General features: G+C 31.5%; 1 protein-coding gene across 1 annotated transcript in view; it reads right to left on the bottom strand.

Moving 5' to 3' along the window:
- The window catches only part of TRIADDRAFT_22904 (uncharacterized protein), a gene marked incomplete at both ends in the record, with an annotated part of 45,916 nt that extends 22,066 nt beyond the window's left edge, over positions 1-23,850 (bottom strand). Inside the window, 2 exons of the mRNA XM_002110499.1 lie at positions 23,136-23,270; positions 23,802-23,850. Coding sequence (XP_002110535.1) covers positions 23,136-23,270; positions 23,802-23,850 — 184 coding nt within the window. The remainder of the gene's footprint in view (positions 1-23,135; positions 23,271-23,801) is intronic.
- Between the last annotated feature and the right edge of the window lie 4,063 nt (positions 23,851-27,913).

Genomic DNA, 27,913 nt, shown 5'->3' with positions numbered 1-27,913 from the left:
TTAGTTAGTTGCAATAGTCAGTGTTCACCATTCTCAAGTTATTTCACCTTAGTTTATATGGTGATCTATAGAAAATACCTTATCATTCGCGATCACAATCTACTATAAAGTACCCAGATTTCATTGAAGTTTTTTATGTAATTTTCTGTATGGCAACTAATAAGTCCGCCGCTGACTCATCGAACCCCGATTACATTAAAACATGGCTTATGTGGGGTAAAGAGCATAAGGTGAAGAAAGTTTACACGAAAATTGGAGATCAAATAGTCAATCAAAATCAAACCAATGATACTAGTACCACATTAGAATACCTTACTCCGATTATAGTGAAGGTTTTTATATTTCTCCAAGTAATATGTGTTCATTTGAGCAATATCGCTTCCGGATCTTGCGATATTCTCACTAATACTACGTTCAAGATTCGTATTTTACGACAACATTGTAATCTTTTGATCACCGTCCATATTCAATTATTTGTATAAATAATATAATACTGTTCATACAGTACTTGAGTAGTCTCATCATCAGCTACTATTAAATACGAGTTAATCTGCTATAGCTATATACCGAAATATCGAGTAAAAAATAGAATAATAGTACAGGTATCTCCTGGTTTTATAAGAATATACCGTATTTGTTCAAACTCTTACATCTACTATCCATGATAACATACGTTAATAAGGATAATAATGACCTTGTTATTAGAGTGATTTAAAATTGATTCACTGAGGCTGCTACCTTCTAACTCCTTATCATAGATCCTTTTCTGAGTTCCTAATTTATTTACCTTGTTGCATCATTATCTCATTTGACAATGAGATATATATCGCGAATTTACAGGATCTCGTTCAAGGTTGAATAACTTAGTATCATGATATTCTCTACTCGGCCCTTTTAATGGAATAGTTTCATTCCATGATTTCGTTGAGTTGGTCGTAGGGTTATGATTATTCGGTAGACTACCCCTGTCGCAAGTTAGTCTGACTAGTAAACAATTATCTTTATAAGACTTTCACACACACTGTGGTGTCATTGATATCTTGCCATTCTGTTTAAAAATACACTAATGAATAGATACTAGTGCAAACTCCCGTCGCTTTGCTGACGGTTTACGATAATGTGCTCATTTAACAGATAGTATTACCATTTGATAGACCTGTCAGACGTTCAGTAACTTTTTACCGTTATCCGTGTACTGTATGCTGTACAAAAGTACAGTACTGTTGTACAATATTTATATTTTGCAGCAATAAATAGAGTTAACATTTAACCTTGGTTGGAATGCTATTTTGTTCGTTCATATAGGATGTAAAATTTTTGTGGGCATACATCAATTTCCATGCCTCGATCTGTATTCGAAATGACTTTCACATTATTGGAGTAGAATTAGCCATTGCAAGGGAGAATGAAGCATTAATATGTCCTACGTTGCCACAATTTTGTTACTAAAGATAAATTTCTACTAAATTAATATGACTAAATAAAATATTGGCAGAGAGAAGATCAGAGATAAATTGCGTCAAATCTTTGATTCCTCTGATATTGCAAAGAATAAGAAGAAGAATTCAAGGCTTATCTAGTGGATTGGAAAATCTCGGTCAAAAATTCATACTATACTAGTCCAATAATAATCTTAGACAGGAGTACCTCTTTATTGTAAATATCGTCATATCTTGTTACGTTAAGAAATTGGAAGCAAATGCGCTATGGTACTAAGATGCTACTATATTCAGCTTGAAAGATTGCGTTATTTTAGCGGCTTTGTTGCTAGAAAGCGAGATAATATGCTTCAGTGCCTGCAGGCTACATTGAATAGTTGGTTAATTAATACAGATGATCCAAAGATTATGAACTGTCCATTGAATGTCGACGAACAGTTCCATCTATACAGGTAATAAATAAAATATAGATAAGAACACTAAGAGCTGTCGTTATTATAACCAGTACCAAAAGTAATGGATAATATTTCTTAATTAATGGTCTAAAAATTACCATGTTATAACAAGAATAAGAGTATACGAGTACTATAAAAAAGTGAGAGACTATTATCTATCTTCAATCTAAACAGTTACAAATATGACCGAAATGACGTTTTTCAATTATTGGCATTCCCATTTCCAATACATATAGCAACCACCTCCTCGATTATCTGTATCATCTCTATAGTATTTTATATAACCTGGGGATGTCGACCAATATGAGCAAGTATTTTGATAATCTTGACATTGATCATGCGGTCCTGTTGCGTGTAGACAAACTCGACAGCGTCTGATAAATTCCTTACTTTTAGCATCAATTTTTGCATATAATTGAGTGATGCGATGATTTATCTTAACGATTTGTTTTGGTATATATCCTATAATGAGCAAAGAAAGAAAGGAATGGCATCATCTAAAGTCAAATCATAATGTTTTTACTACTAATGGATGAAGAATTCTATTGAGATGATACCAATGAAGAGTACGGTATTGCCTGTTTACCAATTAGGAGGATGATAAGATAAAATATGCCATCAAACCCTTAAAGTCTTCAAAACTTAAAATCTCAGCCTTTAATTGCATTCTTAGATTACTAATAACATCGATATTGAATTACTATGGCTCGATTAAGACTCTATATTGAATTAGTTGACAAAATATCTTTTAATTGGCTAATGCAAATACTAAAAACAAGTGTATTTTTATACCCGTATTAATACAGTATATCAAGATGAAATTAAAATATCGTATTCTTTCGCCACATTTGAATCCTTACGATATATGTGTAGCTTGACATTGGAAATTTAGAAAATTATCTTGATTTTTGATTTAGCCATTGAATTACACGCTTAAATAACTTAATTATAGAAATACTGTTGCTGATTTCCTCGATGCTATAATTGCTAACTGATAAAATTGCTAGTAAGCATTATTGCTTAGGATTGCAATTATTTGGCTAACGTTATTTAGTTACTATTTGATAATATTACAAACTAAGCGTAGTGTATTTCCGTATTCGTAAAGCTGTGACATGTATAATAGTATGGTTTCGTATTTCGTTCGTTAATTTTGAAACTTGATTTGGATAATTGCTGCTGATCACAAGCTTTTTGTAAAGGTCGCAAAACTGCGCTATACAGTTAACTCTTACACTCACAAAGCGAGATTAAGGGCATTGATATTTTGAAGTATCATTGCGTTAGTGAATTGCAATTTATTGCATGCATGGTATAGGCAGGAGTATAGGGTGACTGGGTATGGTAACGAAGTGCTGAAGTATTATGATAATCAATCTTAGACTTAATCTAATTTTTGATCATTAACATTTCAAATTTTAAATTCTTTTTTAATCTTGTGGGCACGATGTTTGTAAATTTGATGGCCTAAACTCCAATCTAGTATAATTGTAGATATTCAGAAAATGCAAATATTATTGTCACAAAACAGCTTTCGTGATCGTTCCTAAACTATCTACTACAATTCCCCGGCTAACTCTAGAGATCCTCAGTAAAGGAAAACTAACTTATTCCTATAGTATAGAAATCGAGTCCAACGATTGGTTTATTGAAGGAGATTAACTTTTATTGTTAGCTTGCGAATTTGACAACATAAGTCGCACGAGGATTTAACCTTTTTTCCACCATCATTTGCTGACGATATTTTAATCACTTCGTTATTTATCTCACCCTAGAATTATTATAACGAAATTTGTTAGCTTTTTAATTATTTATCACTTATAAAGATATTCATCTAGATTATAATGATAAAAATAAGCCAAAATTTTAGTGGTTAGATTAGCTATGAACACAGCATTAAAATATGCTGCTATCTTAATTTCTATCTTCAGTTACATATTATAGTAAAATAACATAGAAATGTTGGAATTGAATATTATATCGACGATTAATAAGGTATCAGTGTGTATGATAACAGTATATTCGTAAATAATGCAAAATTTGAAAATGAATTGATATTGATCATTAATAAGATGCTAATATGTATTAGTATTTAATCTAGTTTCTATCTTCGATTTTACATATATTAGCGAAGAAAGCAGAAAATTGGAAATAAAATACTTTTGACTACTTATAACATGTTTGTGTGTGTCATTGTAATGTATCTTAGTATTGGGATTGTAGACTATTAGCCATGTTTAGTATTGATGTAGGGTAGCGCGACTTTCTATATTTATCTTAAGACATATTTAGTAGCTTATGTCCGTAGGCTATAGATGCTATAGATTCTACAGTATGCTAGAGTACGGATGGCTATATACGGTAGGGTATCGAGTTACTAAATTCAGAGGTAAAAAAAGAACCGTAATCTTAAAAAAAGATTTTCCTAAATGAGATTAGCGATGATTTAACTAATAGAATCGCAGTACATTGTAATAGCGATCTTTAGGGTATAGTTTCTTTCACCAGAATTGTAATTTAATTATAAGATCCATTGAAATGTGCTGAATGAAATGTGTGTAGTTAGGATCAGCAAGAATAAGGTTAGCCGAAATCTTAAAGGTTTCCTTCATTAAGATGGGAATGCAATATCCTTATCATTTGCTAGAATGGGCATCATGATGCAGTTTAAATTTGCTACGAATAACTATCGTAAGGAAAGTTTTGGACTTTGAAATCGCCGAAATGGGAAGCAGATGCTAGTCTCAGAGATTTTGAAAGTATTTTTATTAAAGTCATTTAAACACAAACGGAGAAAGATCATTTAAATCAAATATAATGCACTATTTCGTACTTGAATCTTAAATTTACTTTTAGTTCATACTAACTATGATGTAGTAGGTAAAATAACAACAAGAAAACAAAATTAATATGAATATCGTTCAAGATATGAAACTCTACTTGTGTATGACAGAAATTGATGTTTCACTAACTCTTGTTTTCTTAAATAGTCAAATAACCGACAAAACAGTCGTTTAACTTTATGTTAGATATGAGTAAGCCATAATTCAGAGCCTAAGTGGTATTTTTGATAGATTATATCATCCATGTTCTTATCCAGCAAACACTAACATATAAAACTGTAGCCTAAGATGATTGGTATAATTGAAAACTTTCTTTAAAACTCTTCAAGAGTATACTGTGGTGGTTTTTCTTCATAATAATTTTTGTACTGGACACCTCGAGATGATTGCTTAATACTTCTAAGGCTAACATTGAGGTTTTCTGATGGAGTAATAACCTTGATAATGTTCTTTGAATTTTTGATGGCTTTATAAAGAGCAGTGCCTAAATAAAGTAGCATAGAAATACTAAACATTGACCAGGATAGCGATAAGAGGAAAGTATCACTTCTGGAAACTAAGGTGGGGATAAAGATAATTGAATGGTATATTAATGCCGCCTGTAAATGAGAAAGAAATAGAATGATTAAAATATATTCCAGTAGTATAATGATATACAGCTAATTTCTTGATATTTAGAAGTCCCATGTCTGTAGCTTAATCTTTACATAAGTTCCTATATACAGCATATTATCTATGTTGGAGTATTCATATATATAATTCTGTGTATGCACAATATATTTTAATATTGAAATCCTTCTTCATATTTAATTTTGCTATTATACTCGTACACTACTTATGCACGGAATGTTCAAGTAACTAATGGACGAGATAGAATAACTTCATATTTGAAATGTGTTTGATCTTATCGATATCTGAAATATCCATTATCGTATATCTAATGGTCATTCTTTAAAACTATTTTCTGGCTATTACATACTGAAGCTGTGTAGGATATTCTATCTTAATATAGCAATGCATCTAATGGTGTAGCATCACTTAAAGCGATAAAATTGTTTGTCAAATTTAGCGGTTTTTCGTTCTATTAATAAAATTATGTTCTGTATGTTTTTGATTCAAGAATTTTAATAGATAAATCTGCAGCACCATGGCTACATCAATAAAAATTTTAACAGTTGTATTTTGCCTTATGAAAAACCGTTAGGATCAAGCGAAAAAAGTTTCTTCTTACCGTCATGGCAACTAAAACGATGATAGAAATAGTTAGCCAAGCCTTCGCCCAACCGCGAGGAGGTAATTTGTAATGATAGACTTCTGGTACTAAACATCTCGCTATAGAGTGTTCCATTATTAGAATTGAGAAAGATAATGGTTAATGTAGCGATTATTAGAATTTAAATAGAGCTATAAAGCTGCGGTATTTATCTATTTCAGCTTACCAAATACAAAAACGAAGGCAAAATATTGGAAAACCGATAGGAAAGGTTGAACTAATTGCGACGTCAATTCCATTCCTGCAATAACTCCTAGACTTCCCTAATTTTTGGAGTGATTATATCATAAACCGAAGTAATTAAAAATGAGTCATAAAAAATAGAGCTTCATTTCATGATAGAATTACTTTCGAATGAATGTTAAGCAAATGTAACTCAAGACATGAATTAAAATGCTTATTCTGTTGAGTGATGTACAGAATATTTTCATTATATATTTGTTCAATTCAATCAGGCCATAGGCAAAATAGATTGTATTACTAACAAATTGAAAATTTGATTTTATCGATCCTGATGATTAACTAATTTAATAGCTTACAGTTCTGGCCGTTAATATTCCAAATCCAAAAACAATAGCGTGAAATCCAATTCTAAAGGCAATCTTAAATCGGTGGACGACTTTAGGTAAATCTTCTACAACCGCTGTAACCACAGTTTCTAACATAATTGCCTAAAACAGAATAGATTCATTATTTTAAAAATCAACATCGGCCACATTTTATCTTCTGAAATAATCATTTTCATTTAGTTAATTTGTCAGCTCCCAGGCTGCCTTACAATGACACTAGCTAACAAGCCTGTGCATAATTTTACTATCAATTCTACGCCAAATTAGGCTCCATAATTTTAACACTCAATAACATTACTTCATGTCTGCGAATTATTTAGTTCAAATAAAGGCATGAAATGCGAGAATTATGATGATGATTTACCAGGGTAGATAAACCAAGGATGGCATAAAGGCTATAAAACATAGAAAGTGCCAATTTTAATCGACCATCACCAGTATTTCGTGTTATCATGGGTAAAGTAACAAACATCAAATCATTGCCTAAAATGAACATGAAGAAACAATTTATTTCAGTTAATATTAAAATAGGATACGCACCGAAATAGATGACAGTGTCAATAATATTTTGCTTAGTAACACCTGAACTAACTAGACTTTGCACAGATCGTCCTGTTTGTTCAGCTAAGTATCCAAGATAGCCGTAGACTACAAAGCTGCATGCTACCGAATATAATCCTGCAAATATTACAGCAACAATTGGGGGCCTGCAATATCCATGAAATGAAAGTTAATATTAGTGTTTATTTTTATATTTTAATAGACTAATTATCTTATTCTATATATGTGTAAAATCATCTAGTATCTAGATGAAACAGCTCGTTCTGTCAAGTAGCAGAAACTTTATTGCTTAACGTTATAAATATAGAGCGGGCATACCAGATATTGCTTGTGTTGGTAAAAACTTTGTTGCGGCTACCAAAGTAAACAAAACAGCCGGAAGAGATGGCAAAGGTATAAAAGGCTTCTCGAAATCCGGCATACCAAACGTTGATATCTCGAAGTCGGAAAAATAGAGAAGACAAAATATAAGACCAGCCTAAAGACGATCCATTAAGTCCAAAAGAGAAGCCGAGGAGAACTAGAATGAGGGAAACGATGACGATGATCAGGCCATATGAAACCTAGAATGGCAAGAAAAGGATTCTGTAGATATTATCGATCTCAAACGTAAAATTGTTACAATTATTCCTTGCAAGATACTGGTAAGTAAAAAATGAGCATGGCAAATAATAAGATAACTAAGTCTATGTATTTTAGTGTATCTGAAAATTACTATGAAAAGAATAACTTACTCTTCTATAGATCCTGAAACCAGAACAAATGATCAAGAAAGAAATTGCCCAGACGATTCCTAAACAAGCCACTTGTCTAACAACGACCGCTCCATCATATCCAGTTGTATACTCCAAAACGTAATTTCTGTTGTAATATAGCGGACAGAAATAATACAGCAATAGTATTAACAATAGTAATTAGTGTTGCAATCCTTATAGTAAATGCTCAAATTAATTTAACAAGTGCCGATCAATATACTGTAGTATTAATACTACAGTATGAATTTGGTGATGTACTAAGGTTAGCATGGACACAAAATGGACTTTGGCGTTCTTTATGAGTACAGAGTAGAGGTGCAGAAATAAGGACTGGGCTTTCCAGTAATATAAATCACCGCATTAAATAAATTTTTAATACCTAAAATATTCTCTTTCTGGGAGAGTAGCCACCAGTCCTGGCGGTATGCATGCTTGTCCTGGGAGTGTAGGTGTTGGAGTTCCATTTCTGTTACTGGGGTTTAATGAATTACAAGTTACATATGTTGTTCGACAAGTAACTCCGTTATTCCAACTGTTGCCGCAAGTATTCCATGGCAATACATCTCCCGATGGTACTAGACCCCAGAATAAGTAAAAGAAGGCATATCCAATAGTTGGCGCCATTTCAATACAGGCAAATAATAACATCAACACTTTAGCATATCCAAGCCCTATCGCATTTAAATGAATATCGGAATTACTTTGTTGCAGCTCGATTAGATTTTTATTTTAAGTCAGTGCGCTTCAAATAGTCTGATAAATTTTATATATTATCGGCAAATGCTTCGTAGACGTTGAGATAAAATCAGAGCTGCTAGATCTTACAATGAAAAAGGATCGATAGCTGATATTATTCTCAATATTTTATCGTACGAATTGATTTTAAGGTAATATTGCTACATCTGGAAATCTATCACAGCTTTAATCTGCCTTACTATCTATCGCTACTACTTCGATAAAAAATTAATTCGCGGATATCATTTTATATCCTATAGCAAAATAACAAAGATAACCTTGGTCAACTTTAACAGTTTTAAAATTTTTTAAACAAATAATTTAACAAATGTATCGAATGAGCAGTATCAGCAACTAATTTATAAACTTCTTTTTACTGGGTAAGGGGCTTCCATCAGTAAATAAGGCACTCTTTACTAGTAACTATTTTTATAGATGCAAAAGATCGTTAGACTCTATTCCTTGCTCTAGTTATCCAAACGACCATGGTAATAGCAAATTCTCTGAATCAGAAGCAATACTATTTTCTTATATCGATTTGCCTTGTCTCAGAGTGAAGATCGAAAAGGGCTGTTTATTTGATTATAGATTTACACTATTAGATTAGCCCGGCTGATGATATTACTACATCAAGCAATGATAGACTATGTGGAATAAGGTAGTACCTCAATTCATGGCACTCTTAATTGCTGGATTATAAAGATAGTATAGGAAGTGAAACCATAAAAATATAATTTATATTTAACAAATGTACTAATCATTGATTTAATCTATTCTGTAGATGCTGGTATATGTTTACAATTACTTTATAAGCTAGCGATCATGCACTGCTCTGCCCTATACAATATAGAAGTTCTGTTTACTTATTAATATAATCTTGCAATAGTGTCTCTACAGATACTCATCGATAAACGTAATTAATTGTTTCAGAGTCCCGCAGCTGATACTATTCCATTTTACAAGCTAAATCGGACCTGTTTTCAGATCTATACCAATGTGATGTCCTGATGTTAAACTGTTAAACACTGAGGTAAAGTGAGCAAGCTGGTTTGTTAATTGTTTCGTATCTCAACATTTATAGCTATTTTGGATACTATACAGTATCCAACAAACTGCATCAAAATATAAATATTTTTAAGGTCCAAAATTCAGAGGTTGACAGCAGGAAAATGGAGGGTTTCGATACGCTGCAGCATAACTTATTGTATAAAATATGTGAAAGCTACCTTGGATACTGCAGTATCTAACAGACTGTGTCAAGATATAAGCGTCGTTAAGGCGAAGATTCAGAGGTTAATAGGAGCAAATTAGATGCTTTTAATGAGCTGCAGCATCACTTATTATATAAAATGTGCGATCTAATGCTGATTAACATCCTCAGTATCAAATTAAAAAGGTACACTTTCAAATTAGTATTACAATTTGAACATGCAATAATACCATCTGTGTTGTGTTCTTAAATAAATTACTAAACCACGTATATAAGCATATATCGCAATAACATCCTATTTAAGCGATGGCATACAGTACCTTTAAAGATAGATGACAATTCTTCCCAAATTCGGATAGGACCTTTTCCAGATAATTGACCAACAGTCATTTCAAGATATGCTCCTGGTAAAATGATAATAGCCAAGCTGAGGCAGTAAGGAATAAAAAATGCACCTAATCGATGGATTTGATTTTGTTAGTTCAAAGTTAGTAGAGAATAATCCTACTTATTCTTAAGAAAATACAGTAGAGATTGTTGGTAATGTTTAATGCTCAGATGCAAATGGCTTATCACCACGACTGTATTACATCGTCGATCACGGAAGAAAGCAAGTAATTGCTATCCAGTACGGAATAGAACAACTTTTTCTCTATTTAATGTGAGTTACGACTAAAGCCCGAAAATGTGGCTATTATTCACAGTATAATAATCAATTTATATATTGCTCCTAATGTAACCGCTAATGTTGCATCTGATACAGTAATTATAATGTTGCAATATTTAGAGATGATATCTATCAAATTTTAAAATACGTCAGGTTACGTAATTTATTGTAGTAATTTTAACTTTTTAATCAGATTTCATTAAAATAGACAAGATAGAAATGAGTTCCATTTTAAATCGGTTATAGATATTAATTACATCATTAAAGTCTTATAATAGGTTAATAATAAGCGATATTAAATTATATATTACATGTAATAGTCCTATCGATTTTATTTATCATACAATTTACCTCCACCACCAGCTGCGACTATGGCTGGCAACGTCGATAATTGTTTGTGAAAGAGGACAAAACTGATCAGTGCACAATGAAAGCTAGCGATGAATTCATATTTTTTAGCCTTAGTATCTAATCCAGGTTTATCGGATTCCTATAAGTTATAAAGATGGTAGTCTTAATATTTTAAAATTTGGATTATGCATTAAAGCTAGAAGACTCGTTGCTTACTATTAAACTTTTTTACCAATATAATAAAAACGAGAAATAAATTAAAAGTTGTTCTAATGACTAATATAGATTTTATTGGACACTTGGTTTCAATTGCTATTCTAATAACTTAGAGACCAACCACTTGTCCAGATAAAATTTAGCTTAAATTTAATGATTCTATCCCCTAATGCATATCTGCCTTATTTTTATGATAAAGTAATATAATTTAAATTCAATCGGTCTAGGATTTATCTTACGCTATATTGTTAAACAGAATTCATCAAGTTATATATGCAATTTAAGCTGAAATAAAATTTACTAGCCAAAGCCTTGTGACTAACATATATTTTATCGGACATTTAGTCCATTCGCTATTTCAATAGATTAGAAAGCTATCACTGTCTAAATAAGCATTAACTTAAATTAACTAATTCTATCCCTAAATGCATATCTGCTTTGGCTTTCTGAAAAGCAATATAGTTTAAATTCAATCAGCTCTAGGATTTGTCATGGTACATCTTGTGAACAGAGTTCACCATGAACAGTATGTAGTTTATGCTGAAATAAAATTTACTAACTAAAGCCTTATGCTATCTTAGATGATGGTAATAAATATATTCGATTAAAAATCAATTTTTCTCATTTTTATTATAATTTTACCATTTTAAAGTCTAAGCTCCAACAGAGTAAGTAACGTCAGATTCAGATAATTGAAGGAACAAAAAAATTTTGAAGTACTCTCTCAGATGGTACACGTTGGAATATCAATGACTAAGGAAGATTAAAGTAACGTAGGCGTTGAAAAGGAATAGATATCAATTAAATCAATGACTCACTAGTTGTCTAATTCTCCTATGGAATGTTAAGAGAATAGATAGACATACAGGTACATTAAATAGGCTTAGGCGTGTACTTCATTAAAATGGCTGACGTAATTAGGTGACAATATCAATTCCAAATTGATCAATAAGGCACAATCATAATAAGATAGTTTAGATAGATACTTGGGTGTAACCTGGTATGATATTGTTGATTNAGAGCTAAATGATCATTGATATATTACCTTGCCAATAGTTTTTAACTATTTTAGGTAAAAATAAATTATCATGAAGAGATTTCATGCTAGGCTGGTTTAAGGAATTTAATTTTAATTGAATAGCAATTTATATCACCATTAAGATTCCCTTATCATAACCTCCTTCATTTGCTTGATAGTATGACCGCTAAATTTACTTGATTATGTTGATTTAATCTGGAATGAAAATATACAACTTATGAGCGACACGATGCGGTTATAACTGAATCAGGAGGAGTTAGAATGTTTAATCGTCAATTTTCTAAGACCGATTAATAAGATCTAAAATCGAACCAACACTATTTTATCAACCATGGATTGTATGAAAATAAATTAAATTCTAATTATTGATTAGCAACGGCTAAAAATTTATTATCCATAATTTTGTCTATTAATTGCCTCAATGATGACCTTTCACTGATCAGGTTATTGGTTAAGCAGTAAAATCCTTCTCGTTTTCATGTACAGCTATGCCGTGTACGTTGTTATTCTAGTAACTATATCTAAAATCCATGTTTTAGCTACCAAAACTTGTAAATAGCTCAAAAATTTTACTAGATTTCAACTATGATTGAGTTACTAAGTTTAATAATTAGATATTCAATCCTTTTCATCTTATTCCTCCCCTTAATTTAGGTGCTGTATAGTAATCTAGATTGTAAGCGGAAATGATAGAATTACAATATCGAGCTCGCATCATAAAGACTAGTTGATCATTTTTATTTGCCCATATGAACTTCCTGTGATAGCTATTATTCAAAAGTGGCGTATAACTCTTAATATATTTTATAAAACATCCACTGCAGTTGTATGGATATAAAGCTAGTGCAGTACATTGAATTTATTGATCGTTATTGGATTAAATTTGATCAGAGGGTAATTGACTTTTTTCGGCTTATAAGTGATCATCCCTGTCTTGTAGGCTTAGATAAAGATTCTTTACTTTTACAAGCTAATATGATCTGATTCATATACGTATAAATGTACTAATACTTGAAATTACTCATCCATAGTAAAATACTGCTACAGGGATTTATCTTGATTTAGAGAGAGCTTCTATTTATTGATATTTTTAATTCGGTCACGATATCACATTTAAAAAATTATAACACCCACCAACCAGCGATAAATTCTGTAACATCTAGTGCACGCGATTATCAAAGGCCATCATCCACGCCCTCTCTACTTTTAATTTACTGGGATAGTAGTTAATAAATTCAAGGTGGATCAGTTAAAATATTTATGACTAAAGAATAAATTGAGCTAAAACAAATAATGTTAATGTCATAAATTATTGTGAGCTTTCTTATTGAGGAAGTCGGATATTCTGGCAACTCGGAGGGAACACCATTATTCAAAGAAAGGATAGAAAGTACTCATAAATGACCTATTCTAATAAACCTTAAGAATAGCTAAGAAATTTTAGTATTGCTGATCAATAAAAATTTAAGGAAATTGGAGTAGAAAAAGAATAATTTCTATTCTCAAGGGATATAACAATTCTTTCTAATCTTATTTTTAAACAGGTTGCTTTTTGGGATGTATTCATATTTATTAAATTATCGATAAGAGATAAAGCCATTTTTCTTTCTACTGTAGTGTACGGGTTGTTAGTCCTAGGTTCGTAATCCGTCAACTCAAAATTCAGAGTCGTTAAAATCGAGCAAATCCCTAATATGACACAAAATAGTCAACACCGTATAATTGACCTACAACAGCTAAGTTTATTAACGTCCGCGTATCGTCCGTCGGAGAAGAAATTCCAATTTCTTCCCCTCATAATAATAGTCGAAAATGGCTAAGATAAACCGGATAATCGATTTAGCCTCTACGATAACAATTTTATACAACTTATACAAATTATCATCAATTGCTTCTCTACATAGGAGTCATCAATCACATCGGCACATTGCTTAATAACATTACTTAATATAGCTATCTGCAACGACCTTATATAACACATACTTTATTAAGACATACGGTTCTATACTACATACTATCACTGTGTATTGCCTACACAAAACTACTATAATTAGCTAAAATCACTACATCTACATTCCATTATTTCTCTCCTGCAAGTTTCAGCCTTAAAATTAGTTACTTCAACTAAGATGATCTACGTTGAGTTACTCGTGCATATTCAATGATATCTAAGCTTTCCCTGTAATTAACGAGTCATACGAGTTAATAAGAAGAAGTTAATAGATTTTTATTTCATAAATTAACACTGTACTATTTTCCTAGACTATAAATGTCTATAGTATATGCCAGTATTGAATGGTTTACCGTATTCTCCAATAAATTTCACAGTACATTGCAACAGGCAGTGAAGTAAACTCTTTAAAATAAATTTATGTATTAACTTCCTATTCTACAGTGTATAAAAGTATCCCATAACATACGAAAAACATTAAATCTATTATTTTTCGATACCGTATTCAAATGGTTCAACAATAACACTGGTACAGTATGTAACGCACATAAAAAATGGACAAAATTTTCCAATAAAATTTCTAGAGCAGATTTAGTAGAAAATTAACCAGTCAGTCCTGATTTCGATATTCTCATATATGGTGGACTATATCGCAATAATGTTGCTACGAATATTCATCTTTTGACTTAAATCAGATTGTGAGTAAGCTGATGTTAGGTAGGATTCGCTACATATCTGTACGGATCTTAGAATTTATATTTTACTTTAGAATTAATACCATGGCGGTCACGATTAAGCATGTATAAAGGTCATAATAATTTCAGATTAAATCACGAATTGCAATCTTACTATGTACATATCATAAAGCAACTTTCGTGAGCGGGCTACGCAAATCTCATAGATTACCTAAACGCTCCAACGATTGAGAGCTAACATGAAAGACTAATCAGTAGCGCAAAAATATAAGACTATTCTGAATGGAAAATGTATAGCTATTACTTTTATTAGTATCTGGCCGAGTACTTTCTTGTAAGCTGAAGGTTAAGGGACTAGCTCTACTAAATTATATAACAGAGTACAATCAGTGCTTTGTTATCTAGCAATCTAGATACCAGTAGTCCTAAACTCGATTAGCAATTAATAATTACTAATTAAAATCCTTGGTTAAATACAGCATCCATTTATACACGTGTTTATTAACATTGTACACTAATTAGCAGAGCGTAAAAGAACTACCTGAATACGAAGCACAGCTTAGCAATACTCTATCTACTTATGCTGCATGTTTCAGTTTTATGCGTTGAAGTTAATAAATGTGTACGTAAGAGTTACCTATGGATACTAATGCTACTGTATAACTCAATATGGATATACGCGCATGTCAGTTATATAATTATTTACTAAAAGGCATTCAACACTAAAATTTTCAAATTAAAGATTAATGCAATGGAAAATTAGTTACCGTTACAGAAATATTTACTCCGGGTATAGTCAAGTAAAAACATTGAAATATTAAATTTCATCATGGAGTCATGTACTGTAGCCAATCTAAAGTACACTAACGTAGAAAATTTGCTGAAAATTCTGTAATGGGAGTTTTTCTCTTATATACTTTGGGTAAGATTCTAAGGTCTTAGTTATAGATCATATTTAATCACAATTTCCTACGAAATATAGCATTCCTGATACTTTACCAAAATTGGTATTTCATCTTTCAAGAAGTACATTACAAATTTATAATACCTCACTTAAAATAGACAAGACCTGTCAATTACAACTGAAATAGTATCGCGCGTCTAAGATCTGTCTAAAGATACTTTATGAGGCAAAGTTTCTATCCATTTCTATAATATTTGTAAAATACGTCATTTTTTTCAAAGAAAATGACAAAGAAAGCAATGGTTATAACTAGATATAAATTTGAAAGACTTTTTATTAGTAGTATTATTATTGACATATTACACCAATTGCATGAAAGGAATTCAATTCTTATCGTTATGTGTACATATGATCATAACTCAGCTTCAAATGATGATAGATAACCCGCTGGGTGAATAAGATAAGGTCTATAATAGCCAATGATATCAAGGTATGATACTAAATATTTTCCATCTTTGAGAATAGTTTGCTAAGCATAATATTAGAGAAAAGAATTTTTCGGTAATTGAGACGAATTATTAGCTATAACTTACAAAGATCTATTCCTATTACAAATTTTACATTTCTATACCATTTTACTATAGCCATAAAAGGTTACATAAAGGATAAGTTTTGGATTTGTCCATTATCACCAAATTTCATATCAGAACGTTAAATCACCAGCCAGCTTAAAGAATATCTGTAAAACCCAATGTTAAGCTTAAGCAAAATGACGTCGTCATCTTCCAGCTTTTTGTAAATTGGCTGCTTGATTATGGAGTTAACTGTAGAGTGTTATCATTCTTGCGATTTAGCTGCATATACTAAGATTTATGCCGTTATATATTTGCAATACGCGTAATGACTATATAAATATATATATATATATAGATATGTCGGTGGAGGAAAGAGAATAGCTAATAAATGTATTTACATAATAAAATCAATTGTGTTTAGTAAATTGGAGCTGGCTTATTAAATTCAATTTGGGGTAGAAGTGTATTACAGTATCCTTATCTTGGATTAATGAATCTTGCTTATTACAATAATCATGAAATATCATTAAAACTAAGTATAAGGAAAATCCAATTACGCCAACTAAAGCGCGGCTTATGGATTGGTGACAAAATAAACGACACTGACCATTTCTGATGACATTCATTGAATAATATAACAATGCCGTACAAAAATTTGTTGTAGTTATTAAAATAGAGCGCTACGGTACGCCGATTTCAACTCGAAAAAGCGAAATGGAAGCTGGATACACCATTGTAGGAGTCATCAAGTTTAAGCCATTTTTTAAACATATACGCGAGATATTCATAGTCGTTATTCTTGTATCAGATATGAGAGAGTAAATGCTGACATTGCTAAATCATATTATACTGGATGGAGTAAAGTATTACCACTTTCATATTATAATATATCTTTGACGATTAAACCAGTTGTTCTCTGGTGTCATTTACGGAATAAAATGTTGGCGCTGTTTTACCAGAATAAAATCCAACTTCAAAATGTAAATCATCGGTTGGTGTGAAAGGCTGTGTTATGAAATCACGATGACGGTAAATTTCAAAGACCGCTACTACAAGAAGGATAGCAATAGTGCCAATAAAGAAAGACCAAGGTAACACTATACACAAGAGTGACTGCCCAGTTGTTACTAGCAGATTCATGATGTAATAGGTTAAATGAGCCTAATATTAAGAACATAAAAGACAAATAAGATGCCGCACTATTCCTCCATTACCTCCTATATAATTGTGTCTGCAGATTAACTCATAATAAATATTTAACATCTCATGTCTAAGCAATCGCTTTCATTTATATTGTAATTAACTGATTTATACGTATTTGCTTCGGATAGGTACTGTCCGAAGTTTGGACTATATCGCGATTAAATCAAAATTAAATTTAAAGCAGACTCCTCAACTATCTATTGTATACAGGTACAATACTCGCAATAGAAAATATTCTATGGTATATTTCAGGGTTGTAGACATATAGTCATCTTGATATCTTGCTAGAATCCATTATGTGTGTTGAAAATACAGAAATTTTATATGTTTGTTTTACAGTACTTAACTGGGCCTACAATAACGTAAATATTATATTTGGACTATTAGTAACCACAAAATAGTGATTACGTAAACATTTAGACAACACTACTGTAGCTATGGCCGTACTAAGGAATCGTAATCACTATATATTTTTACATTCTTGCTAAATTCCATGATAGACACGGTTATTTTCTATCAGTGATTGCTATTAACGAAAAGGGCATTAAACTATACTTAAAGAGAATAGGATAGTTAAGCTGCCCTTAAACATGCTCTAAATTTGCAAGTTCTGAAATAAATGGAGTCACATCTTTACAAGTGGTTACATTATTTCATTTTAAGCTTACTATAAATGCAGCTAGGACTATTGAAGTTAGGACCAGCCATAGGATCAGCAATGAATGCTTAGAAAGTAATACCGCTGACCAACTTCGACGAGCGATACAACGAGCTGAAAAATAAGTTAAGAATGATTGTTAAATTACATTCACAATTAAATATCATGAAATCCAACTTGCAATAAGCAATAATCTAATCTAAACATTATCATAACGAATATTCGTATTGTTGAAGTGTAGGAGAGCTTAACTCGGTATCACTTACCAAATACAAAGAGTAAGGCAAAAAATTGAAATGTTCCCAAAAAACTTTGAACAAGAAAGCTTGTAAAGGTCATATTGATTAGAAGATTATAGCCTCCCTAGATGAATAAATTGTTATTCGAATATATTAATTCTTTGAAAATGATTAGTAACTACTCCTACTGGTACATTTTTAGCAAATTATGAGATATATTAAAAAATCGTTAATAAAAATTAAATATTCAAGGCCAGATTAGTCTTCGTACCGAAGTAGTAATAAGTATCCCAATGGCAAATAATGCTGACGAAAAAATCAACCGAAATAGCCATTGAAATCGACGACAGCTGGACGGCAAATCTTCAACCACAGCTGATGTTGCAGTTTCAAGCAAAATGGCCTGAAATGCAGTAAAAAATTCAAGGATGTGACAAATGTATCCAAAATATGCAATTATTATGAGGATCCGAAAATTTAAAGAATATAATCCACTTTTTGACAGTAAAAAATTGTTGTTACCGTTGATGAAGATCCAAGCAGGATAATGAGGACATAGAAGATTATTAGTATAATTTTAGCAGTTGTGAAGTTCACAGTTCTTGTTAGCATCGGAAATATTGAATACAACAGCAGTGGACCTTTAGAATTTAGAAGTAACGTAACTTAATGCAGTTATAAAGCACTAATTTTTACTTGTAGCAACAAAATTTATTTAAATTTGTGCATTAAGGAAGCTAATCAGACTGTAAGCTATAGTAAATATTTATTTAATAATACACAGTATTATGCAACAATATATTAAAAATGTTATTTTAAGTCCCTGTATACAGTTATTATGACTCTACTTAGATCATGATACTGATGTCGATAACTTTAGAGACTAGATGCGAATGCGAATAAAATTTATCGTTTAAGACTGGCTTACCTTGACTTGTTAAAGAGTTCACTGATACTTGTACTCGATTTGCTATTTCACCAAGATAGCCATATACCATAAAAGCACAGGCAATACTAACTAATGGAGAAAAAATAACTGCAACTAGCGCATTCCTGTAAGAAAGTCATTCAATTATGTTTAAAGATCAGATCGCAATTACTCGATATTGATAGCTATTACGTGGTCTTTATCCTTAGATTGTAAACTATAGAGCAGTCTTTAAAATGATCTGTAGAGCTATTTTGAAATAGCCAATTTATCTTACACTTGATCATAGCATTTTATATCAAATTTAGAGATTTAATTGCTAGTAAAATTCTAACTACTAGAGTATAATATTTACCAAAAAGTATTCGTATCAGCTTTATTGCGACTTCCGAAGTAGATTAAGCAACCAGAAGCAACAAAGTAAGTTTGAACCGCTTCCGCCATAGCAGTCCACCACGTCTTTGCTAGAAGAAGAGCATTAAAATTAGCCGCAACTAAAAATTGAAAGCCGGTGCTGGCGCCATTTAATTGTAAGGCAAAAATTAGCAGTGATAAAATTAATCCTATCACTCCTAGGATAATAATGTAAGCGGCCTATAACAGAGGGAAAATATGAAGCAATCATCCGTTATTCGATAGTAGTTGTTATATAGATAATCAATGAAAAATTTTTTCAGGTGATTGTAATCGTAAAATTCTTTATAAGATAAATATTCAGGAAAAAGTACATAAAGTGATGGAACGATTAAAAGTATTAATAGAAACTGTACAGCTTTTATACCCTGCGATAAAAGTGAAATCCGATACAAATAAATAGCCAAGTTGAGCCCCATGCTGCCGCAGAAGCAGCTAATAGTTCTGGTTGAAGACTACCAATTCCCGATGGAATATAGGCAAGAACACGATATCTAACAAGGAGTTTGAATCAATAAAAGTATGCAAAGTTAAAACCCTTACGCAAACCTTCGATACAACTATTGAGCATGGATAGTCAGAAGAATAATTATTATGATATTAGGAATATTTGTTGACTAGAAGTTATCATGATAATGGATTGATAGTATCGTATGCAATAAAATAAAGTAATTGGATATTCATAATTCTAATTACCGCATATTTAAATTAGCATGATAGAAATGAACTAATCTATTTCTAACTTTAATGATATTATATGCATTGTAGTAACATCTTAAGGCTCTCAGAAAAATTACGCTTAAGATTGTTAGAAGTAAAAATTTAGCTGTAAGGGCCACAAAAGATTATAATTTGCTGATATACTAACAAGAAATATTCAATTTCTGGTGTAGTGGCGATTTGCTGAGATTCAACGCAAATTCCATTTTTTAACGTTGGAAGATTAATGATATTTTTACTAATTGCCATGGTAGATAGCGAAGTAGCATTCACGACACATCTATAGGTATTCCACGAATTTGTACATGTATTCCACGTAAAAGTATTATTATTCGCGCTTAATCCAAAGAAAAGGTAATGAAATGCATAGCCCATGGAAGGAACAGTATAGACCAAACTGAAGAATAACATTAAAACTTTACCATATCCTAGACCTGTTAGAAGATAGACAGTAATAATAGTAAATTAATTTACTTTCTTATAAGTCTTTAATGAACTTAAATAAAGAAGAAATGCATTGTAACTTATTAATTTAAATCTAAAACAAATTGAAATATCAATTCATCAGTATTATATCACTAATGATTTATCATGATTTTAAAATCGACATTTGTTCTCAATACAAAAATGTTTTTATAAAATATTATAATGAAAAATTTTAAAATAACGACTAATTAAGGAGTCCTTGTATTGTTTACTAGTATGAATTTCAATAATGTATGGTTAGAAGTAAAATCAAAAGTTAACGTATACTACGATTGAATAAATAGTCTAAGTACTCTATGCTGTAGCTATTTTATTAGCTTGTGAAAATATAATCTAGTTATTAAATGAGCTACTTCGTAGTTATTTGACAATGGTGTGTAAACAGATAAAATTTCTTCATTGGATACATTGTAATTTCAATATTTAATCACGTATGAAGTTATTACTTCATTATTCAAATCGCAGATAGGATACGTTTAATTACATTGTTACCCTATTCGTATGTTATACTCTATCGGGAACAATGACTGTAGGAATTGATCTTCACTGATAGCTAAAGACAAATAAAACTATAGAAATCTTTGAGGAATAAAAAATACAACTGGGCACAAAGATAAAAATTTTCACGGAAATAAGCAATCCTAAGTGAAAACGAAGCCACCAATAGCAGAACAAGAAAAACCAATTACAATATTACATTGTAGATGATAATATAAAAGGATGATCATAAGAATTATAAAGGAGTAAAATTCAAAGTTCTTAACATTATAACTTGTAGTATAAATTATGTCTTGAGGAGAGAAATATTAAAAACAAACTAATGTATCTTCTGTCATAGCAAGAAGAATTATAGACGGTGCTGAAGCTCGAGATTTATTCAGTAGAACGACAGTAGTAAAAATAATGGCAGAATACTCTCAATGACTAGAAATCTATAGCCCTTATTTTAGTGCGTTACAAGTCGATACTGATCAGTTTTATATGGTTAAAACTGTTACTGCATTCTTAGAATAAATAGTTCAATGATATTTTGATGAAATCTATCGACTAGCCAAGAAGTTATGAATATCAACTATTAAAGGGGCCTAGGTTAAGAAGGAGTCATGTTTCCTTAAATAATTCAATTCAAGCAGTTGATCTTATACAATAAATAATAGTAAGGATTATAATTGAGATTTTAATTAGAATGGATAGGCTGTGCATTTCATTTCCCTATATGCTAAATTCAGTCATATTTAATTAGTATTGCAGTTATTTGCCAATAAACCGAATGGATAGCAGCTCATGAACGATTTGTCGTATGAGTCGAAAATATACTACTGACTTTAAGAAATAGCTCACTAAAAATATGATCACGGCTAAATCCCATAGAATATCTTCTTGCTCGGTAGTAAGCAAAGAATTACTACAAAATAGAAATCGAAACGATAAAATAACCTCTAGTTTTTCTAGAACTATATTCTTAACGGATATAAATGTGGATTTAACCGATCAGTTTATCTTACTAACGATGAAATCATCAAACTGTTGAAATAACTGATTCTACAATGTTGAAAATAGTACATCAAATAGTAATCAAAATCATCAAATTACTAAGATATTCAACCTTACAATACTGTGAATGGAGCAGGATCGAGCAAAAAGATCAAAATCTTCATCAATTTAATAAATAAAGTCGTCAAAGCTATGACGTAAATTGTTACATTGTTAAAGAAAGACTCGACTATGTAACACCAGGGAAGAAACTAGAGTTCTCCTTAATCGAATTAACGGCTAATTCCTGTAAAATGATCAACGAATAACCTCTCAAGATCATTAGGGAAATTGTTAGATTAAAGGAGATTCCATAATTATCACTAAAAGTGTACTTGAACTAGCAGACAGGATTAAGTCTTAATTCAATTAACAAATTCTTTTACTAAAAGTATCATATTCAACTATTATTCTGTTCGATCATATTGAAAAAGTAAAACTAAAGTTATGGAATAAAATCAAGTCGATATCGTATAGAAATGTTACTTGATCCTTAATCAAAAATAAACCCTTAGAAAATCAATCAGTAAGCTTTGTCAATGAAAATAAAATTTCTTCATCTACGATTGTATTGATGTGCAAGAGCGTAAACTTGGTTTAAACCAAATACGTATGTTAACATGGCTGTCAGATTTGTTTGTTATACAAGTATGGCTCAAATCAATCTCTATACCACCTAGTTTTATATCGATAAGGGATCGTTATAGGAAAATTACCTTTAAAGGCCGACGAAAGCTTACTCCAAGCACGAATTGGGCCTCGTTCGGTTAAATGGCCAATAACCATTTCTAAATAAGTTCCGGGCAAAACAACGACAAAGATTGCTATAAAATACGGGATCAAAAATGCTCCTACCATACCAAAAAGATAAAAAAATTCCGGTGTTTAATAACGATGATTTGCTTTTAAATTTATAAACGACTTCTCGATAGTAAAATGGATATAGGCTATAATAAGATAGAAATCATCGACGCTATCAGTCATAAAGAGTAATTCATATTGACAGTAATTGACGATATCGTTAAGAATTAACTTAGATCGTCTTGATAGAACCCTAAACTGAATCATTTTTAAAATCTTGATTGTGTTGTACCATGAAAGATAATCTATACTCCTACAATATGAACTGATTATTTCAACTAGATGGATTGATATCATGTAACATTCATTACTTTGATGTACTCTTAAACTTGTTTCTAAGTAATCAATTTCTTTTAATGTACTTTGTACATAGTCTATCACTGATTGTTTTGCAGTAGTAATTGGCCGAGACAGAGAATGTGATCGATGTACTTTTCTAAACATATGCAAATACAAAGATACAACACTGTTTAATAATGGCTATCGTTCAATAAGTTATCTCAAGCTGTTACTATCCTTACCTCCGCCATTAGCGTACATGGCATAAGGAAAATGCGAAATTTGCCCAATAAATGTTGTGAAAGCAAGCAGAGCGAATTGGTAACTAATGACAAATTCTGCTCTGCGACCAGGCGTTGTTAGGACACTTCCATCGCTGTCGTAGTCAGCCTAGACGGAAATAGCCATTGATAAGATTTGCTTTTAATCATGATAAATTTATCTAATTCATGATATACAACCCATGTAAATTAGATTCGAGCAAACTATAATTATTCAAGGAACTGTTAACACAGATTACTCAATCGATATCGACTGTATTACTGTACAAATTCCTTCTTAAAACTGCAACTTATCACCAGGGGAATTGAAAGAAATTTCATGTTTGATGGACTTTTATGTCATTTATCGTTTCATATTGAAAATTTGATCGTATATCGCTACTAGTATTGCCTTATTTGTATCATTTTAGGTTTATTTCTATCGTGATGTTTGATAGCATGCTTAAAATGGATCACATCGGAAATCACTACTCTAGTTAGTAAAGTAAAGATTGAATACAAAGTACTCTATTGCTTATTCAACGAATTTTGATGCTTTAATTTCAACAGGGTTACGGTTAAAATTTCACCCTATTCTTCATTTTAACCATCCTCTCAAGACTGTGGTTCAAGATTAATCTATCTATCGTAGTATCATAATTAAATAAAAAATATGAAGTTGGATCTTTTCCCTTCTACTCCTATTGAGTGAGTTATCTAACTTATTACCATTTCAACTTACCATCTTTTCTCTCCCACGATAGTCAGCCTACCCTTAACACTTGAAAAGAAGGCAAACTAACTGCAATGACTAACAATAATCTCTTTTTGTCAACCGATTCAATTATTCGTCATCCAGTGTTATGTTAGGGTAAGATAACTCCATCCAGGACTTTTTAATTCATGTTTTCTTTGATGATCAACGCCTATTGAGTCTTTATTATAAAGGCTAACAACAGATTGATTATGGCGTCGCTGAATTTATACCATAATTTTAAACAGACTGCTCATTCTTGAATAAAGACGATGCCTTGATTGACATTCATAGAGAGCTCTACACGCCCTATTGATATTTCACGCTCATCTAATCTTGTCTCTATCATTACTATCATCGACATGTGTTGTATAATTGACCATGATTCAATTAGTTATTTATACTTTATTTTACTATAGGTCTAGAGTAAGAGCAAAAGATATTGTCAGTTTTGAGCTGATATCCTATTACTATGTGGTAGTGAAGTTTAAAACGAGTTCGATTGGATTGATTAAAATAGATGAAATTGAGTAAACGGTCGCTAGCCATGGATAGTGTCATTAAATAGTTAAAGTGACGACTCTTATTGCTTTAATTTCGATATTGTAAGTTATCATCGATCAAATTGGTAATGGAACTTATATCTCTTTGTTGCATTAATTTAATCCTCTCGTTAGAAATGAATGAAAGCAATGGCGTAATGATGTAGAAGAGGATGAATATGGCAGTCCTGAAAATAGCTTAGGAAAGGTCTCTTACTACGTAATGACTCCATCGGCTAATCTATTCTCTCCTACTATAGCCATAAGACGAAATCAACTAGATTGATTAATTAAAATAGATTGCATTCAATAAGCTGTTGCTAGTCATGGATATTGTCATCAGATAGATAAAAAAACAATGTCCGTTATTGCTTTAATCTAGATACTGTAAGCGATGAAATAGGTCAATAATTAAGTAAGTGTCTTGAACGGTCTGTTCACAGCGTAGTTGTATCATCGATTAAATTTGCAATAGAGCTTTAATCTTTTTGAGGCATTAATTCGATCCTCTTGTTAGAAATGAATGAAGGAAATGGCGTAATGATGTGGAAGATGATGAATACGGTAGTCATGAGTGTAACTTAGGAAAGGTCTTTTTCTACGTAATGACTTAATCGGCTAATCTACTCTTCTACTGTAGTTATACATTTATTCAATCCTCTTATTACAAATGAATGGATGAAATCGCATGATCAAGTGGAAGATGATGAATACGGCAGTTATAAGAATAGCTCAGGAGCGGCCTTGTACTACGTAATATCTCAGTCGGCTAATGTATGGCCACAGGATGGAATCAACTTGAGTTTCCCGGTGATTCATCGCTTCGTAATGACTAATAGATTGCCCTAAATTATCTATTCCACCGCACCTCAATTCTAAAGAAAGACCACAGAGACAGTCCAGACTTCTGAGGAACAGTTATGCCAAAGTAAACATGAAAGAATGGCTACCCCGCAAGTAGTAATTGTTAAAGGCACCTTGTCATTACTACAATTTTCTAGCAACGACCGTTTCCAACCATAATAATTACGCTTTTACTAAGGAGAAAATGCCCCCTCTATTCCAGATAAAATAAAATAAATTGAGATTAAATAGAAAACATAAGTTGTTGTAGATTTTTCAACATACGAGTAATGGCTGAACCAGAATAATATTTGCAATCTATATTGTGTTTTGCTAGGGGCAGTGCTCCGACTCATTAAAGAAAATAGCACGCTTTCGCTAAATAAATAAATGACGTCAATCTTCTATCATCTTACTATTTAAAACTAGACCTAATGCTACAGTTTTTGTTGCCAAACAACGTCAACTATGTAGGACTAAACTGTATGACTTCTACCGTACCTATCCAATACGTAAGCATCATTTTCATATGTATAGTTGTACAGCGTTCTAGTTTATTGATGAACAATATTTGCATAATCATGCTAATTTGGCTCCGCATTGGATATATTCTAAGGTAGTAATTATTTATTCATTTAATGCAGCCATAGATCATAGATAAATTATTTTACTTTTTAAAAATCATCACTTTTCAAGGCTTTGAATAAGTAAAAGAGTTTAGCTAGCAATGCTTTGACTGAGTAAAGAGTTTAGTGAGAATGATTATTACACGGGAATCTTTCTGGCTTTTCCCAAAATGACTGAGTTATTGCTGTACATTATATAGCTTACTATCGTTATCGATCACGAACAAACCAATTTTTGGTTTGTAACAGCCTCACGGCTACTATGTTACTTTACCGTTTTTTCATCAGCCAAAGCCCACTAACATACTTTATTCTATGTAAACCATTACACAGTTTTATGATCACTTTCAATGCTTTGAATAGTAAAGGGCTCAGCTACTGTAATAAGATGGAGTAAAGGATTCAGTTAGAGTGACTGTATGATAGACTTGAAAATCTTTCTAGCTTACTTTGACATTTTTGTACCAACGTTGAGTAAGAGATTCAGATACAATAACTGAAACATTGATTTTAAGAATCTTTCTAGCCCTTTTTTCGCGTTACTACTATTTAGATTAGCTAGAGAGTCAAATAAATGCACTACGGGCTTTAAAACTCTCGATAGTCTGTTACTGTTGTATATATCTGGCTATTAAGGTGATTGGGCTTGCTTAATACTTCAGATCAGTTTTAAAATGCAAGAACTTTGTACGTTGATAATTAATTAGGCTTAACACTAGTAAAGAAATTTTTAGTAACATCATAGGAAATATCAGCTTTTCAGTCAATACGAATTACCGTTTACTATATTCTCTAATGAATATACCAAGTAACTTTATCTACCGGATAATGCATGCATTAACAAGCCGTAATAGTTCAATCAATTGATTCATTAAAGGAATCGGAATTAGAAATAAACCATGAATATGATACACCATTTCAAAATTCGGTTGGATTGTAAAGTAAAGGTTGCAGAGTTACGAAATTGAGTTACTTTTTCTATCAATGCAAAGAAGCATAATACGAAATGCTGTAAATAGCAAATTTACTTTATCAGCGGTATAGTAGTTTTGCAGTTTTATATCGGTAAATATCGATATATAATAAGTTTATATAGTATTTTCGTCCCAAATTTGCAATTTTACAAATATAGAGCATTAAAAATATGTGCTTTTAACTTCTAGGATAGGCTACTTAATACTCAAAATCAGCCCAAGTTTACCGATAGTGACAAAGTTTTTTTAAAAATTAGCAATGTACTCGTATTTTTATGGGATCATTATAAGCTAGTTCTTACTTTAGTAAAATTAATTACTTAATATAATCAAGGATAAGGTTGGATTTTTGCTG

The sequence above is a fragment of the Trichoplax adhaerens genome, genomic scaffold (genome assembly GCF_000150275.1).
Source record: "Trichoplax adhaerens TRIADscaffold_3 genomic scaffold, whole genome shotgun sequence".
Taxonomy (NCBI): Eukaryota; Metazoa; Placozoa; class Uniplacotomia; order Trichoplacea; family Trichoplacidae; genus Trichoplax; species Trichoplax adhaerens.
Note: the sequence above shows the minus strand (reverse complement) of the source record. Positions and strands in the feature narration are given on the sequence as shown.